Here is a 17664-nt window from a genome sequence, read left to right on the forward strand (position 1 = left end):
AAAGTCTTCATTTTGTTTTTCTTCAGCCATTCAGAGGTGGATTTGCTGGTGTGTTTTGGTCATTGTCCTGTTGCAGCACCCAAGATCGCTTCAGCTTGAGTTGACGAACAGATGGCCGGACATTCTCCTTCAGGATTTTTTGGTAGACAGTAGAATTCATGGTCCCATCTATCACAGCAAGCCTTCCAGGTCCTGAAGCAGCAAAACAACCCCAGACCATCACACTACCACCACCATATTTTACTGTTGGTATGATGTTCTTTTTCTGAAATGCTGTGTTCCTTTTACGCCAGATGTAACGGGACATTTGCCTTCCAAAAGTTCAACTTTTGTCTCATCAGTCCACAAGGTATTTTCCCAAAAGTCTTGGCAATCGTTGAGATGTTTCTTAGCAAAATTGAGACGAGCCCTAATGTTCTTTTGCTTACCAGTGGTTTGCGTCTTGGAAATCTGCCATGCAGGCCGTTTTGCCCAGTCTCTTTCTTATGGTGGAGTCGTGAACACTGACCTTAATTGAGGCAAGTGAGGCCTGCAGTTCTTTAAACGTTGTCCTGGGGTCTTTGTGACCTCTCGGATGAGTCGCCTCTGCGCTTGGGGTAATTTTGGTCGGCCGGCCACTCCTGGGAAGGTTTACCACTGTTCCATGTTTTGCCATTTGTGGATAATGGCTCTCACTGTGGTTCGCTGGAGTCCCAAAGCTTTAGAAATGGCTTTATAACCTTTACCAGACTGATAGATCTCAATTACTTCTGTTCTCATTTGTTCCTGAATTTCTTTGGATCTTGGCATGATGTCTAGCTTTTGAGGTGCTTTTGGTCTACTTCTCTGTGTCAGGCAGCTCCTATTTAAGTGATTTCTTGATTGAAACAGGTGTGGCAGTAATCAGGCCTGGGGGTGGCTACAGAAATTGAACTCAGGTGTGATACACCACAGTTAGGTTATTTTTAACAAGGGGGCAATTACTTTTTCACACAGGGCCATGTAGGTTTAGATTTTTTTTCTCCCTAAATAATAAAAACCATCATTTAAAAACTGTATTTTGTGTTTACTTGTGTTATATTTGACTAATGGTTAAATATGTTTGATGATCAGAAACATTTAGTGTGACAAACATGCAAAAGAATAAAAAAAAAATCAGGAAGGGGACAAATAGTTTTTCACACCACTGTATGTATTGTAATAGACGGCACACATGGACTGGCATCCATGTGCTGTTCAAAGATCCTTACTTGGCCGGGTGGCCAGTACAATGGAGGAACTGGAGATGAGCACAGATAAATATTTTCTCCCCCAGTACAATAGGTTTCAGCCATCTTAGGTTAGTATCTCCATACGGATGCCAGCAGGGCATTCTGGAGCCTGTAGTCCCGTGAGGGAGTCATATTGGGTTCAGTGGGGGCTGCCAGGGGGAGCTGAAGAGATTCACAATCCCTACTTTTTGGGACTTCCAATTGACATGGAAGAGCTTCCATCAGGCTACACCCTAACACCAGAAGTACTCCTGGGTCTGGCATAAAAGAAGTCACTTGACCTCATCCAGGAGAACTGGAGTTGGGTGGAAGGAGAACAAAGCTTGTCTGGAGGTGTTGAGCAAAGAAAGAAGAGAGAAGAATTGTGTTTGTGGTTGATTAATGCCTTGTTTAAAGCCTTTGCACAAGGTATTTTTTTTCATAAACAAACCTTTTATTTATACCAGAACTTGTGGCTGTCAAGTTGTGTCTTGGGTTTAGAGTGCTACAACACCCTTTGGTGGTCACAATATACAGTATATGCTGCCTTTGTTACATTCCATGTGTTTTGCGGGTGGTCCCCAGAGTGTCTGAGCCACAGTTATGTCTATGCTAAGGGAGTGCCCTTAGTGGTTTACTGATTATCTGACACTGAAAGAGTTTTTGTCATGAGTATTGATTTTATGTATTTTTGAATATATTGTTTCTGTTTTGACCTTTGATTATTTCGATTACAATTGGGATTTGTTCAGTGTCGTTCTTCCTTTTTTTGCCTACCTATGTCATTTCTGTTTACTCTCAACATTTTTTCATTTACAAAGAGTTTTTATGGACTGCTTCTTATTCCAAAGGGTTTTTTTTTAACGTTTAGATATTTTTGGATATTTAAAACATTTTGAAGCCAAAACCCCTTTTAGGCCTATGCATGCAAAAGCAGACCATTAGAGTTTGGGGTCATGCTGTTTGAGGTGAGGCCTGTTTCTATGCAGACTATAGAAGGTCCTGGCTTGATTTACACATCTTTTTTGAGGCCTCACACTATTTTTCTAATTTTGTGCGCTCAGTCGTAACATTTCTTCCTTTATGTTTTAGGCCCGTCTCTGTGTCCTTTGCACTCCTGCTATGCAGCAGATGACTTTATAGATATATAGTCAACAAATCACAAATTCCCCCTTCTGACAGATGTAAATATCTGTAACAGGTAGCAGCTTGCCAACTTCTCATTCTCAATCTCAACTTCTATTATGTAGAAATGCAAGGCATCGCATAATGTTCATATATATTCATAACTGACAAACAGCTTGGGGATTGAAATCTTACACAAGCTAAGGACTGGCTCTACATACTGTAAAAATACTGTGATTAGCACAGGCTGGGGCACCTTTTTAACGACATAGTGGCAGAGTTATGTTCCACACAAGATCTCTGCAAAAAAGTGAAAACTATACAGGCTAAAAAAAAAGACCATCCTATAGCAGAGTGAAAATACAGCAGCTAATGGGTAACCGACCCAATAAGGCAATGTCTGTCACATTCAATTCTGTAGGGCCGATGGTTATTACCAACTATCTTCTGCTTTTAATTACACTCCTACCGTAATTAAAGGGGGGAGTGGTGGCTCTAATGCTTGGTATCTGCACTGGCAATCAGAAGGTTGCCAGGTCAATTCCTGTAAATGCCAGAAGTGACTGTACTCCATTGATCTCCTGAGGAAGACCCTCAATCTGCAATTGCTTTATCCTGGGTATGATGTTAATCTCCATCCAGCCCTGCAAGCAGGCTGTTCTTGAACTTACAGGGAAAACTTGGGGAATTGGTGGCAGGATTGGCACTCCAGCCACCATAAAAAACCTTTGTTCCAGTTGTGGGGCTGAGGTGCTTCGTCATGTGGTGGGTGCTGCAACACGCCATCAGCCCATGCTCCCTAACCTCTCTCCTCTCTTGATAATCAAACTGTTATTTCTCAGTTTCTATGCTTTGGAGTCGATCCAGAAAATACAAAGCAGGGTTTGCTTTTTTTTTTTTGAGCTAAAATTTTTTATGTTGCGTTTAATAAGCAAAAACAACAATAATCTATCATAGAAAAAATGTAGTACAGTAGACCCTGTACAATCCCCTAACATATGAAGAAAATTTCCACAGTCGTCAAATACCCTACAGCAGGGGTCTCCAACATGTCGCTCATGTGCTATCGGTAGCTCGCAACCATTTTCCAAGTAGCTCGCCAAAGGGTTAATGAATCCTACATAAATTTGAAAACTTGATTAGTGAAATTAGGGGTGGGTGATCTTTCCAAAAAAATCATATCATGATCCTTTTAACACAAAATTGCGATCCACAATCTGAATTGCAACCTATCTTTTCAATGTGGCATACACTTAAGAGAATATCAGGACTCAAACTCATCAAGACCTAGTTAACAATTTATTATAAATATCAAGCAAAGTTCAGTTCAATTGTTCTCTCATTCGCTAGCTGAGTGGAACACGCCCTGATGCTGGCGAGTGAGTGAGGAAGGCCCCTCCCTTCGGCCCGTTGCGTGGATTCACATTCATTCGCGTAAATAAATCGGTACCGCAAGCAAACTATGATACATAGCGAAATGAGGGAAGTGAAAAGTGGACAGACAGACAGACATTAGATTTTATATATTATATATTAGTAAACCTTCAAAATAATGTGCAGTTAAAGTCTCAACAGCATTTCTGGAGCTTAGTAGAGCCAGGTAACTATAAGAATCTTCACCAAGCAGCTCTCAAAATGTCTGCTTTGTTTGGATCTACAAACCTCTCAGAGTCTGCCTTTTCTGACATGAAAGTCATGAAATCAAAGTTCAGAACAAGAGTGGCATAAGCACGTTTTATATATGAGGCATCGTCTCATTAAACAAGGAGGTTAATTAGACTCGGGGATTGAGAAGCTAGTTGGAACAACAAGCTACAGCCACACTGAATTTGGTAATCACTGCTGCTGGAATGTTTAATAAAGCCATGTGCGTATAATCATCCATGGTTTGACTCTCAGGATTGAGAGGATGGGAAGTCTGGGATGAAGTGGGACACCGATTGATAGTCATATCTTCTTGTCCAGCGTCAGTATCTGACCTTACCCTCTGACTGAATGCGTTCAAGTTCCCACAGACACACATCTTGTGGAAAGCTTTTCCAGAAGAGTGGAGGCTATTATAGCACTAAAGTCCAGGCCAACTGCATATTAATCCCCATTGTTCTGCAATGGGATGTCCAACAAGTTCATTAAGATGTGATGGCCATATAGTGTAACAACAAAGAAACAAAGCAAGCATTTTGATGACAATCACGTACCATGCAGCAACATGTTTGGATATTACACCAACTGAAACACAAAATTGTGCTGCGGTGGGGTGGCGCCCTGCCCGGGGTTTGTTTCCTGCCTCGCGCCCTGTGTTGGCTGGGGTTGCCTCTAGCAGACCCCCGTGACCCTGTAGTTGGGATATAGTGGGTTGGATAATGGATGGATGAAACACAAAAGTATGAATTCACTAAAAGAAGTACAATTTTTTTCATAATATATTGCTGTATGTGGCTGCAGTGCAAATTTAAGTAAAATACGGTGTTTAGCCACAAACAGGATTCATTTGCAACATTTTTAAACCTGTTAGCCACACAATGTGAAGAACGTTACCATTCTGAAACTGATAATTTGATGCTGTCATTTTGATGCAGTTTGCTGTTTGTTTCTCAGAGTATTTAATGTCACCTGCTTGTCATTTGTTGTTTGGTTATCTCTCACCCTTTCTTTAAAAACAACATTTTTCATAAACAATGTTGGTCTGCTCTATGCAGTTAAAGATAGATAGATGGATGGATGGATGGATAGATAGATTGACAGATCATGAATCTCTGCAGCACCCCCTGTCATCCCGACAAGGCTGCCCCATGGGACTACAGTTTCCAACATGCCTTGCAAGTGTCCACACAGGTAGCAGGTATTCCTGACAGGTTGTTTCCCCCTGTTCTTGCATCACAGTGGCCTCCCAGCTGGGTATTAGTCCTCAGTCAAACCTGCCTGCATGCTAGAGCACCCACTTCCATATTGCCATCTTGTATCTGTCTTCTGCCCAAGGTAGGATAATTTTTTCCTTATTACTTTTCTTGCTTCTGAAGGGCTGACCTCCAATCCAGATAAGGAATCTAAAACTCCTCCCAACTGGAACTCCCACTCGTGTGCATCATTCATCACAATATATATACAGGGTGGCCCATATTATGTATATGACATTTCAAAGGCTGTAGCATTTATAATACAGCGTGAAAAGTATCAAAAATTTCATCACTATGTGGCTGAGAATGTGAGTAATGAAGAAGAGTCATTGATGATCTGTGGTGGCAGCAACATGGGGCACCGCCACATTACGCCATACCAGTGCAACAGTTGTTGAACAAAACATTCCTGCACTGCTGAATTGGCCAACGTGGGCCTGTGGTATGGATGGCTCCAGATTTGACCCCACCAGACTTTTTCCTGTGGGGTTACCAAAAAGAAAAGGTGTATCAACATCGCATTCACAATGTGGTTGAGCTACATGCAGCTATCACAGAAGAATTTCAGAGGAAACCAAGCCGCCTGTGACAACATTGCTCTTCATCTTCAGGCATGTATTGATCTGGATGGCGCATTGGTGGACCACACCATGGAGAACAGGGGATGAAAAAACATCGAAGGTTCTTAAGGTTCATGTTCTATTATGTTACTTGATAATGACAGTGGTAGTTTCCTGACAATAACTTCTTTTCAATCATAAATATGGGCAAACCTGTATATTGTGGCAAGGCAAATGATGAACCAGAGCAAAAGCCAAATGCTTGGGATGCCAACTGGGAAAAACCCAGTTTAATTCCAACAAAAAATTAGGAATAGGTAACAAAAACACACGCTTGTGGATGTTCTTCATTTGGAACAATTCCCTTGCTTTCTCTCTGGGTCACACTTTCTCTCTTTAGTCTCTCTCTCTCTGTCTCGCTATTGTTTGCTATCATGTGTCACAGATGGCCAGGGTCCTTGTCCAGCTGGGATGCCTCTTCACTGAGGGGACCAGGTGGAGCAAGCATGGACAGAACAGTACCACCCCTGGGATGCTAGATGGCAGCCCCCATGGTGTTCTCTTCAACCCTGTTGGGATCCAGGGGTGCCACCAGGGGGTGCTGCAGTTGTTCCTGAGCCTGTGTGGGCTGTTCTTCCACCATACACGGTGCAGCCAGAAATAGGTCATCAAACACCTGGAACTCTTCTGGGTGGGCTATAAAAGGAGCCAGAGTCGAGAGGAAAGAGACTAAGCTTGCCGGAGAGGAGTGGAGGAGAAAGAAGGAGAAAGTAAAGTATTGTTTAGAGGTGATTTGTGCTTTGGACAATTTTGTGGGCTTGTGGGGATGGGGAAGATGTTCCACACGAGAGAAGAAAAATAAAAAGCATCTTTGTTTTTATAACTGTGTCTCCCATGTCTGTCAGTGTCAGGTTAAGCGCTGGTATAGTGCTATCATTGTCACACATGGTCAGATCAAAATTAGACTCCCGTTTCCAGGAGCAGACAGGAAGGGGCAGTGTTTACTTGGCTTGTTTGCCCCTATGGGGAGGTTTCGTGAGGATGTGTATATGAAAAAGGAGAAAGACTGTTAACAACAGTGCCCCCTCTTGTCCTGGGGTGGTACCACATACTTTGGCTAAGCCAGGAAGGTGATCCTCTGGCTTGCATTCATGACAATATTATATTATATTATATTATATTATATTATATTATATTATATTATATTATATATTTAAAGATACGGATTTGTCAAAAAAAAAAGAATTGAATGCATCGATTTTTTTTAATAATGAAAAAATGTTTTCTAAATTAAAAAAGTACTGTTTTTCTTATTTCTAGTATCTTAATTTGACAACTGAGTTGTAGGAGTTTATTGACTTCACAGATTACAGTGAGCTAAATTCCTTGCATATACTGTAGATATTAACCAGCCAGAAGGTGTCTAGTAATTCAGCAGGCACGCTCAACAAATATTACCGTGGTGTAAAAATGCCGCATTCATTCCCTGCCAATATAAATCGCATTCTTGAAATTAATTTCAAGTACATGTCAAAAAATGTTTTTCAATTCAAAATTTGTCATTGCTTTTTCTACAGTTTATTACAAGTGGTTTTGTCAGACTTCAGATTTATTTATTTATTCTTTTATTAAAAGGGAAAAAGAGTAGTGCACATGAGAAAGAGGTTAGCAGTAATGTCAATACTTATAAATCTTCTAATTGGACGATGTGTGATCATTCGCAGTTATATTTTTAGATTTGTTTAGCGCGTAATACCTCAATTTCAATTGCAGCTACAGCTATGCTTCAGTTTCGCAATGACTCAGGCCATTTTATAAATCTGGGTGTGTGTTTAAATGTTCTGTTACTTGCACTTAGGATCAAAATCTGAAGGTCTATGTAGATGACAGGAAGCATGCGCTCGGTGTAATACAATGTCAGTGTAAGCCATCGAGGGAAGATTAACTCTGACCTTGTTTGCACCGGCACTTCTGAATAAAAAGGCTGAAGCTGATTAAATGAATTTCAGTGGAGGATACCCCACTCCCCACCCACTTGTGTCTGTACTTTTTCTGAAGTATTATTTTTTGAATTTTATTTTTTCATTACAGCAGATTCTGAATTTGCTAAGATCTAAAGCATATCTCTGCAATAAGAAATATTTTTGTCCCAGCCATTATGTTAATTATATGCTCTATAGTGTTGCAAGGCAGCTCAGTAAGGCACTCCCAGACCATAATAAAAATGGTCTGAATAACTACATAAAATGTGGTTTTTTATTTTTATCTCTTGTGTGACTCACTCACACAAGCTAGGGAGGTTAATGGAGTACACAATATAGGCCCCAGAAAAACAAAGCTGCCTGTTCTGCCCAATTGGACACAGCTATCCAGTATAGGCTATGTCTAGAAATCATATTCTAAAACAATATATTATTCCAGCCCAAAACAAGAGTTATGTGATATACCAATACTGAAAAACTCAAATTTTTAAACTGTAACAGCATTTCGGGATTTTTTTTGGTACCGGAAGTAAAATTCCGCTTTCCTCTTAATCCCCAAACATTGGCTACTGCAGTTGTGGAAGAACATCTGTCTCAGAGACTAAACGCTTTGTGTTGATCAGGACGTCATGAGGAACTCCCTCCTTCATATCTTTATTGTGATTGGGACTTCTTGGGGGACTCCCCCCAACCCATAATTTTGACACCATCAGAACTTCATGGCTATCAAAAGGGAAACAGTGCAAAGTGCGGTGTGACAGCGTGGCTCACCAGGAAGACAAACAACTGGCTGGAGTAAGAGTTTGGATTGATTTAAAGTTATTCATTATTTGCATTGGAGGAATTTTGGTACCGGTACTGGGGTACGAAAGCTGGTGTTGATATCAATGGTCAAAAGAAGTAAAGTTTTACTACAAATCCAAAACTAACTCAAACTCCTACTGACCCCATCAACTTCCAGGCTTGTACAGTTTCACCCAGCACTAATCTCAATGTGTCTTTCATAATCCAACATGGTACTTATACAGTGGGATGCAAAAGTTTGGACAACCTTGTTAATAGTGATTATTTTCCTGTATAAATCATTGGTTGTTACGATAAAAAATGTCAGTTTAAATATATCATATAGGAGACACAAACAGTGATATTTGAGAAGTGAAATGAAGTTTATTAGATTTACAGAAAGTGTGCAATAATTGTTCAAACAAAATCAGGCAGGTGCATAAATTTGGGCACCGTTGTCATTTTATTGAGTCCAAAAATTTTAGAACTAATTATTGGAACTCAAATTGGCTTGGTAAGCTCAGTGACCCCTGACCTACATACACAGGTGAATCCTATAATGAGAAAGAGTATTTAAGGGGTCAATTGTAAGTTTCCCTCCTCCTTTAATTTTCTCTGAAGAGTAGCAACATGGGGGTCACAAAACAACTCTCAAATGACCTGAAGACAAAGATTGTTCACCATCATGGTTTAGGGGAAGGATACAGAAAGCTGTCCCAAAGATTTAAGCTGTCTGTTTCCACAGTTAGGAACATATTGAGGAAATGGAAGACCACAGGCTCAGTTCAAGTTAAGGCTCCAAGTGGCAGACCAAGAAAGATTTCGGATAGACAGAAGCGACAAATGGTGAGAACAGTCAGAGTCAACCCACAGACCAGCACCAAAGACCTACAACATCATCTTGCAGCAGATGGAGTCACTGTGCATCGTTCAACCATTCAGACTTTACACAAGGAGATGCTGTATGCGAGAGTGATGCAGAGGAAGCCTTTTCTCCACCCACAGCACAAACAGAGCCGCTTGAGGTATGCTCAAGCACATTTGGACAAGCCAGCTTCATTTTGGAATAAGGTGCTGTGGACTGATGAAACTAAAATTGAGTTATTTGGGCATAACAAGGGCGTTATGCATGGAGGAAAAAGAACACAGCATTCCAAGAAAACACCTGCTACCTACAGTAAAATATGGTGGTGGTTCCATCATGCTGTGGGCTGTGTGGCCAGTGCAGGGACTGGGAATCTTGTCAAAGTTGAGGGACGCATGGATTCCACTCAGTATCAGCAGATTCTGGAGACCAATGTCCAGGAATCAGTGACAAAGCTGAAGCTGTGCCGGGCTGGATCTTTCAACAAGACAACAACCCGAAACACTGCTCAAAATCCACTAAGGCATTCATGCAGAGGAACAAGTACAACGTTCTGGAATGGCCATCTCAGTCCCCAGACCTGAATATAATTGAAAATCTGTGGTGTGAGTTAAAGAGAGCTGTCCATGCTCGGAAGCCATCAAACCTGAATGAACTAGAGATGTTTTGTAAAGAGGAATGGTCCAAAATACCTTCAACCACAATCCAGACTCTCATTGGAACCTACAAGAAGCGTTTAGAGGCTGTAATTTCTGCAAAAGGCGGATCTACTAAATATTGATTTCATTTCTATTTTGTGGTGCCCAAATTTATGCACCTGCCTGATTTTGTTTGAACAATTATTGCACACTTTCTGTAAATCCAATAAGCTTCATTTCACTTCTCAAATATCACTGTGTGTGTCTCCTATATGATATATTTAACTGACACTTTTTATCGTAACAACCAACGATTTATACAGGAAAATAATGACAATTAACAAGGTTGCCCAAACTTTTGCATCCCACTGTACATAAGGCATAATATGAAAGGCTAAGGTAACACACATTGAGGTCTACTCGTCCCCAGGTAAATTGTTCAAATTGTTCATCTCATCCGAGTACACATTCAACGGCAAACTTGCCAGTATGTTCATTTAGAAACAATGCAGTTAATGATTGCCTTAAGTTTTGACGTAATTTACAAATGTACTTTCAGCATTGGCAGACTAGGCAGTGTGAATAAAGAAAGACCAGGAGATGGGTTGATCAGGCCTTTGAGACATGATGTTTGCCAAATCTTAGATGATTTGTGCTTTAATGGAATGTAACTGCTTATGGTTAACAAAATCTGCTTCATTCTCTGTCAATATGAGTGCAGTAAAATACTCTGATTACATTAGGACAGTGCTGCAAAATTGACATTTGTTTGTTGGCAAAAACATGTTTGTTTGTTATTGTTGTTATTTGTTTATGTATTATGAAATAAATAGCCTCAACACACAAAAAAGATTTGGGGCAAATAACACAGATGTGTGCAGAGTCGAGTCTAAAACAGAACTGAGGTTACAGGAAAGTTGTTTTGTATTTAAGATAGAAAGGTGGAAGTGATGTCATTGAGGCCCAGAACCGGAAGTGATGTTCTTGGACCCGGAACCAGCAGTGATGTCGTCAGGGCCGAACCTGGCAGAATTTCCCATATCTGGTCTGCAGAGATAAAAGAGGAAGGGTTAGTCAACCCCACTACCCCCTGGCCTGGCGTGGAATTACCTTCATTTGATCCATTTAGCTGCCTCCTATGTGCATGTGTGTGATGGTATGTACACCCACACCAAACAAAGACTAGATGTAGTGCCTCACCTGTCCTCTGAAGACTTTCTGCAGAGCGGGCATAATCGAGCAAAGCTTGACGGAAATATTGCAATCTGCATCAAAAATGATTTAAGATATGAAGAGGTAGGGGAAGTGACGGCAAAGATGGTAGGGATGCTGCAGAGAGTTGATTCTACAATAAAATAAAATAAAAATAAAACGATGAATAACCTTGGAGGTCAATCATCACCCCGAAGCGGATAGTAGACGCCATGTCATATATGTGTACCAAATTTCAGGTCAATAGGTCAAACAGTTTAAAATCCTGGACAGACAAATGGACAGCCATGGTAGAGTATTATATAAGAAGATGATAAGTAATATAAATTAAGTGAGTCATCATTTAGCTGGTTTGATTCCATTTCCCCGTTTGATCAAGTGTGTCGTCATTTCCCAGTTTCTCCCCAGAATGTTGTACATGCATGGGGTCAGAGTGGCTGTAAATATACTCAAGCTTTCATGTCAAGTTTTCTTTTGTAAATCCCAGCGTTTGTGTGGGAAACTGCGTACGCTCATTTTGAGCCTCTTTTTGTACATACGTAAGCTTTATAAATGAAATGAAGCTCCCGGTGTAACACCTTTAAGGGGAGAGGCTTGTTGAGTTCATAAAGATTCTTATCACTTACAAAAACACTTAATTACACGCTCAGATTCTTAACACTTTTTGAATCCAAACAGTAATCACAGATTAGGGGATAAGGTCAAAACTCGTGGAAATTCCTGATATACAGGATGGCTGGAGTCTAATCCTGACCTTTTGTACAATGGCCTGTATACAGTAGCTTTGTATTTCATCTGTAAACTCACTGGTAAACATATCCCTCTTTTCTGTTTCCTAATTAAATTTTTGGTTTTGTTTTTTATGTTCATCCCCTGCTCTCAAGCTCTCTCTGACAGTTTATAAAGTGTGAAACACACTGAATGAAAACATTCCATTAAGCTGGAAAAGCTTCCTGTCATTCATTTTCCAAAGGTACAATCAAGGCTCTTCCCTCTGAAACACACTCTTTAGCTGATTTTTTTTTAACATAATTGCTTAATTGCACTTTTTACCGTACAGCTGTTATTGCCCCCGCTACAATGGTTAAACAAGTTCAGACTGATATGAGATGCCAGAAGCAGAAAGAGTGTTGTTTTACCAAAGATAAATTAACCTGATGAATTCAGTAAGAAGACATTCCTTATCGTACTACTAACTAACTGAGGATTAATAACCAAGGTAATGTACTTTTAAAAAGTGGGACACGCTTAATGCACTCTGGATAATTAATTCCAGATTGAAATCATTTAATACAAACACAGTCTTTCCTTGTGTCATGTGTTTCAGAGGTTTTTGTTTCTTTTAATTATAAGTTTCAGTTGGGGAATGCAGAAAGCTAATAATGCAGAATTATGCAACAATTTGCAATTCATTCCTTGTGTGATCGGGCGATGCGAGTTGCTGTATATTACAACTGACAACTTAATCTCTAAATAATAAATTACCACAACCTAACAGTTACTCTAATTTAGGGTTGCAAGGTGCCAACCCATTACAGGGCCAGTTTACAGTCACCAGCTAGACTAAATGGCATGTGTATGATAGATGAGGCAGAAAGACCAGAATTCCTGGCAGACAACACAATTGTGTTGCAGCCAGAATGCATGGCGGGGAGACTAGCTCTCTTTAGTCTCCAAAGAAAATACAATCACCGCTGTACCTTCTTGGCTATAGAGGTGATATTTAGGGACTGTGTAAAATCATCCACAATGTGGATGCCCAAAAATGTGGTAATTTTGACCTTCCCAACCGTAAACCTGTTAATACAGACAGGAGTGGGTCAGTTTAGGACTTCCATTTCTTTTGCTTTGTCCACAGTAAGAGAGAGTTTGCTGCTCTTAATGGTCATACAAAAAAAGACATTGCTGCGCTGGAGAAGGTCCAGAGAAGAGCGATTAGGCCGACTTCAGGGCTACAAGAGATGAGTTACGAGGAAAGATTAAAAAGGCTGAGCCTTTTCAGCTTAAGCCAAAAGAATACAAGGACACAGTTGGAAACTTGTTAAGGGTAAATTTCACACAAACATTAGGAAGTTTTTCTTCACAAAGAGAACTACAGACACATAAAATAAGTGACCAAGTAGTGTGGTGGACAAGTAGGACTTTAGGGACTTTTAAAACTCAACTTGATGTTATTTTGGAAGAATTAAGTGAATAGGACTGGTGAGCTTTGTTGAGCTGAATGGCCTGTTCTCGTCTTTACACAGAGAACCATAGATGCATGGAGTAATTTACTAAGTAGTGTGGTAGACAGTAGGACTCTACGGACTTTCATAACATGACTTGATGCTGTTTTGGAAAAAATTAAGCAGACAGGAGCGGCAAGCTTTGTTAGGCTGAAGGGCCTTTTCTTTTCTAGATTGTTCTAATGCTCTAATGTACACCAATCAGCAAGACTCGCTACCTCTTCCACGTATGTCATTTCATCGTTATTATTAATGGGGTCCACCAATCAGCAAACGTGACAATGTGGTTAGTTGTGAACACTCAAGGGTCAGCACACAAAAAGCACGACACCGCTTGCTGCTCTTAGTGGGGAGCAGTCATGTTTACTTCTAGGAAACAAAAAGAGAAACTGACTGATCAAGATCAGAACTTTACCATCGTGACCACAGGAACTCAAACAAAATTATCTCAAAAGTACGGATATTAAAATGACTTACCCTTATATTTAATTATAATTACGTATGCTATTTTTGTGATAACTGTTTGCAGCGCTTTGTGTCTGCAATAAGTGGAGATCACTATGCAATAAATAAGTTGTATTGTAAACATTCCCATTTTTCTCGGGGTAGACTTCATGTTCCCAATGGAAACAGTGGTCATAGAAAGTGTATTCTACCCTAAAAAATATCAGGCACTATTTTAAAATCTGCTTTGTGGAATAGAAATGAATAATATGTTGCACACATGTCTCAGTGATATTTCTTATTTTGTATTTGTTTTATCAGTGCGGCACCATAGACTACGGACTGTACATGAACCTGACCGAGAGGAATCTCCAGGATGCGCAGAAGTTTATCCTGATGCACGAAGTGGTGCAGCCAGTCATTCCTATCCCCTTCTTCATGGAGGATAACAGCCGCTTCACTCACATTGTGGTGGACGTGGTTCAGGGCAAGGACATGCTCTACCATATTTTTTATCTAGCAACAGGTAAGAACGAACATGTAGAAATTGTGTGTGTTTTCTCTCTAATATGAAATGTACTTATAGTAGTCACCACCGTTTTGATTGATTTCTCGAACAAAATGAAGGCAGATTTTAAATGGGAGGACAATTCAGCTGTAGTACTGCCATGCTTATCTGCTGCAACTCATATTAGGCTTTGTTTTCAGTGATCCTGTTTATAATATATAGACAAGGAGCCGCTTTGAAATAACACCATTATACAGAAAAAAAAGGGACAATAATCTGAAAATGATTTTCTTTTTCTCATTTTTCTGCTTTTATTGAGTATTCTTATGTAAAAGAAAAAAGTTAACAGCTCATCTTCCATCAAGCTAATACCTTCAGAGGTTTGGCACATTTCACTGTGCAAAGGGTAATTTAAAATATGGCTGTGGTACACTGTACGAGGACTCCCCCTCCCTGGGCTCACGTTTAAAAACCACTGAAGTGCAGCAGCACTTGCATATGGACCCAACAGCCTGAAATAAAAAGATGTATTGTTATTCCAGTCTTTCAGATTTATGAGCAGGTTATTCTTTTTTTTCACAGCAAGTGCTGGATATTAGGGCATTAAGGTGTAACTGCATTGAAACATGAAAGCCTCCATTCGCTGGTATTAATGTTAACTCTTCAGACTGACATGTGCACTCCATATGTAAAGAAAACATTGGCGAAACCCCAGAGCTTCCTGTGGCTAAGGCCTGCCGATTCGGTAGAGTGGCGTGAAATTGCAGCCAGTCACCTGTCAAGCACACGCTGAAGAGTAATGAGAAGCAGATACAGTTTTCCATTTGACATCTGAATCGGTAGCAGCCTGAGGTGGAAGCCCATGTTAACGTGGCTTGTTGACTTTCACTTCTATATTGTGAGGTTTTTTTTTTGGCTTTGCCCTTTTAACACCTGCTTGAGATTACCGAGGCTGGAATGTGAGACGTAGTAAACTAATAGTCTTCCTATTAAAAATAGCTAATCTAATTTAACTAAATAATAAAGGCTTCTGTTATATTTTCGAAGGCTTTACAATATTAAACAAAACCACATATAATAAATGTAAGGAAGCTTGCCAAGTCAGTGTAATTGAAAGGAGCTAGTATGGAATTTTCAGCCTATATTTACAAAAAAAAGAAAAAGAGGATAAGAGAGAAAGAGAACAAAGCTACAAAACATTTGCATGTTTTATTATTATTATTATTTTTTTTATTACCACGCTTATTTTAACTTCACCTGTTTGTTGTCTGGTACAAATCTTGTAATCGATATTTAACCCACTTCCTATTGTCCAAATGACTTGAAAGGTTGCACACTTACTCACTTCCGATGACAATACGTGAATCAATAATCAGTTTCACTAATTAATCATTTAATCCATATTAATTAATAAAGAAACTTTCATATGAAGAATAGTTCAAGATTTCACCAATAGATGGCGCTAGTAACGGATAGAAATATTAAAGGAAGTGTTAAAATATTGATTGCAAAATTATACTAAAACAAACCCAAACCAAAAAAATGTAAAATAATATATATACATATATATATCATATACTCGGCAAAAAAAGAAACGTCCCTTTTTCAGGACTGTGTATTTCAACAATAATGTTTTAAAAATCCAAATAACTTTACAGATCTTCATTGTAAAGGGTTTAAACAATGTTTTCCATGCATGTTCAATTAACTATAATCAATTAATTAACATGCACCTGTGGAATGGTCGTTAAGACCTTAACAGCTTACAGAAAGTAGGCATTTAAGGTCACAGTTCTAAAAACGCAGGACACTAAAGAGACTTGTCTACCGACTGTGAAAAACACCCAAAGAAAGATGCCCAGGGTCCCTGCTCATCTGCGTGAACGTGCATTAGGCATGCTGCAGGGAGGCATGAGGACTGCTGATGTGGCTAGGACAATAAATTGCCATGTCCGCACTGTGAGACACCTAAGACAGCGCTACAGGGAGACAGTAAGGACAGCTGATCATCCTCTCAGTGGAAGACCACGTAACAACACCTGCACAGGATCGGTACATCCGAATATCACACCTGCGTGACAGGTACAGGATGGCCACAACAACTGCCCGAGTCACACCAGGAACACACAATCCCTCCATCAGTGCTCAGACTGTCCGCAATAGACTGAGAGAGGCTGGACTGATGGCTTGTAGGCCTGTTGTAAGGCAGGTCCTTACCAGACATCACCAGCAACAACGCCGCCTATGGGCACAAACCACCTTCGCTGGACCAGACAGGAGTGGCAAAAAGTGCTCTTCACTGATGAGTCACGGTTTTGTCTCACCGGGGTGATGGATGGATTCGTGTTTATCGTCAAGGAATTGAGCACGCCTGGGACCTGTTGGATCGCAGGGTGAGGGCTAGGCCATTTCCCCCAGAAATGTCCAGGAACTTGCAGGTGCCTTAGTGGAAGAGTGGGGTAACATCTCACAGCAAGAACTGACAAATCTGGTCCAGTCCATGAGGAGGAGATGCACTGCAGTACTTCAAGCAGCTGGTGGCCACACCAGATACTGACTGGTACTTTTGAATTTGAGCCTCCCTTCATTCAGGGACACATTGTGAAACATTTTAGTTTATGTCTTATGGTGTTGACTCTTTTAGTGTTCATACAAATATTTACACATTACGCTTACTGAAAGTAAAACAGTTGAAAGTCAGAGGACGTTTCTTTTTGCTGAGTATATATATATATATATATATATATATATATATATATATATATATATATATAATAAAAGCGTGGGCACTTTTCATCAATCTACATTCAAAAACCACTTCTTAAAATCTTAGCAAAAGCGCCCACCTTTTATTTTATGAGTGATGTACGAGAGGCTTATTTTTTACTTTTTAGTACACTTTTTAACTTAATATCAGCGTTGCTTATATAAAGTATTTTTTTATATATATATTATTTCAGACAGATTTGAAACTGGTCATAAAAATGAATATTCTGTACTTCTGGTGTCTTTCCCTACCCAATAAAATGCCAAGGGAGCCACGAATGCAAAATAATCCCTTCATTATTTTAAACATACAAGGAGGCACAAAGTGCAAGTTAAAATGGTGACCACTGTTGCAGGGGGACACATGGCCCTTCAGAAACCCTTTCTTAAGCAGTTTTACAATGAGAAACAAACTCAGTCTTACAGCTCC

At 40.0% G+C, this 17664-nt stretch overlaps 1 protein-coding gene across 1 annotated transcript in view; it reads left to right on the forward strand.

The window, feature by feature from the left end:
* sema5a (sema domain, seven thrombospondin repeats (type 1 and type 1-like), transmembrane domain (TM) and short cytoplasmic domain, (semaphorin) 5A) overlaps window positions 1-17664 on the forward strand; it is a 788567-nt gene that overhangs the window by 529898 nt on the left and 241005 nt on the right. The window contains exon 10 of the mRNA XM_039754371.1: window positions 14282-14486. Within this exon, the coding sequence (XP_039610305.1) occupies window positions 14282-14486 (205 nt within the window). The remainder of the gene's footprint in view (window positions 1-14281; window positions 14487-17664) is intronic.

This window comes from Polypterus senegalus, chromosome 5, assembly GCF_016835505.1.
Source record: "Polypterus senegalus isolate Bchr_013 chromosome 5, ASM1683550v1, whole genome shotgun sequence".
In the NCBI taxonomy this organism is placed as follows: Eukaryota; Metazoa; Chordata; class Cladistia; order Polypteriformes; family Polypteridae; genus Polypterus; species Polypterus senegalus.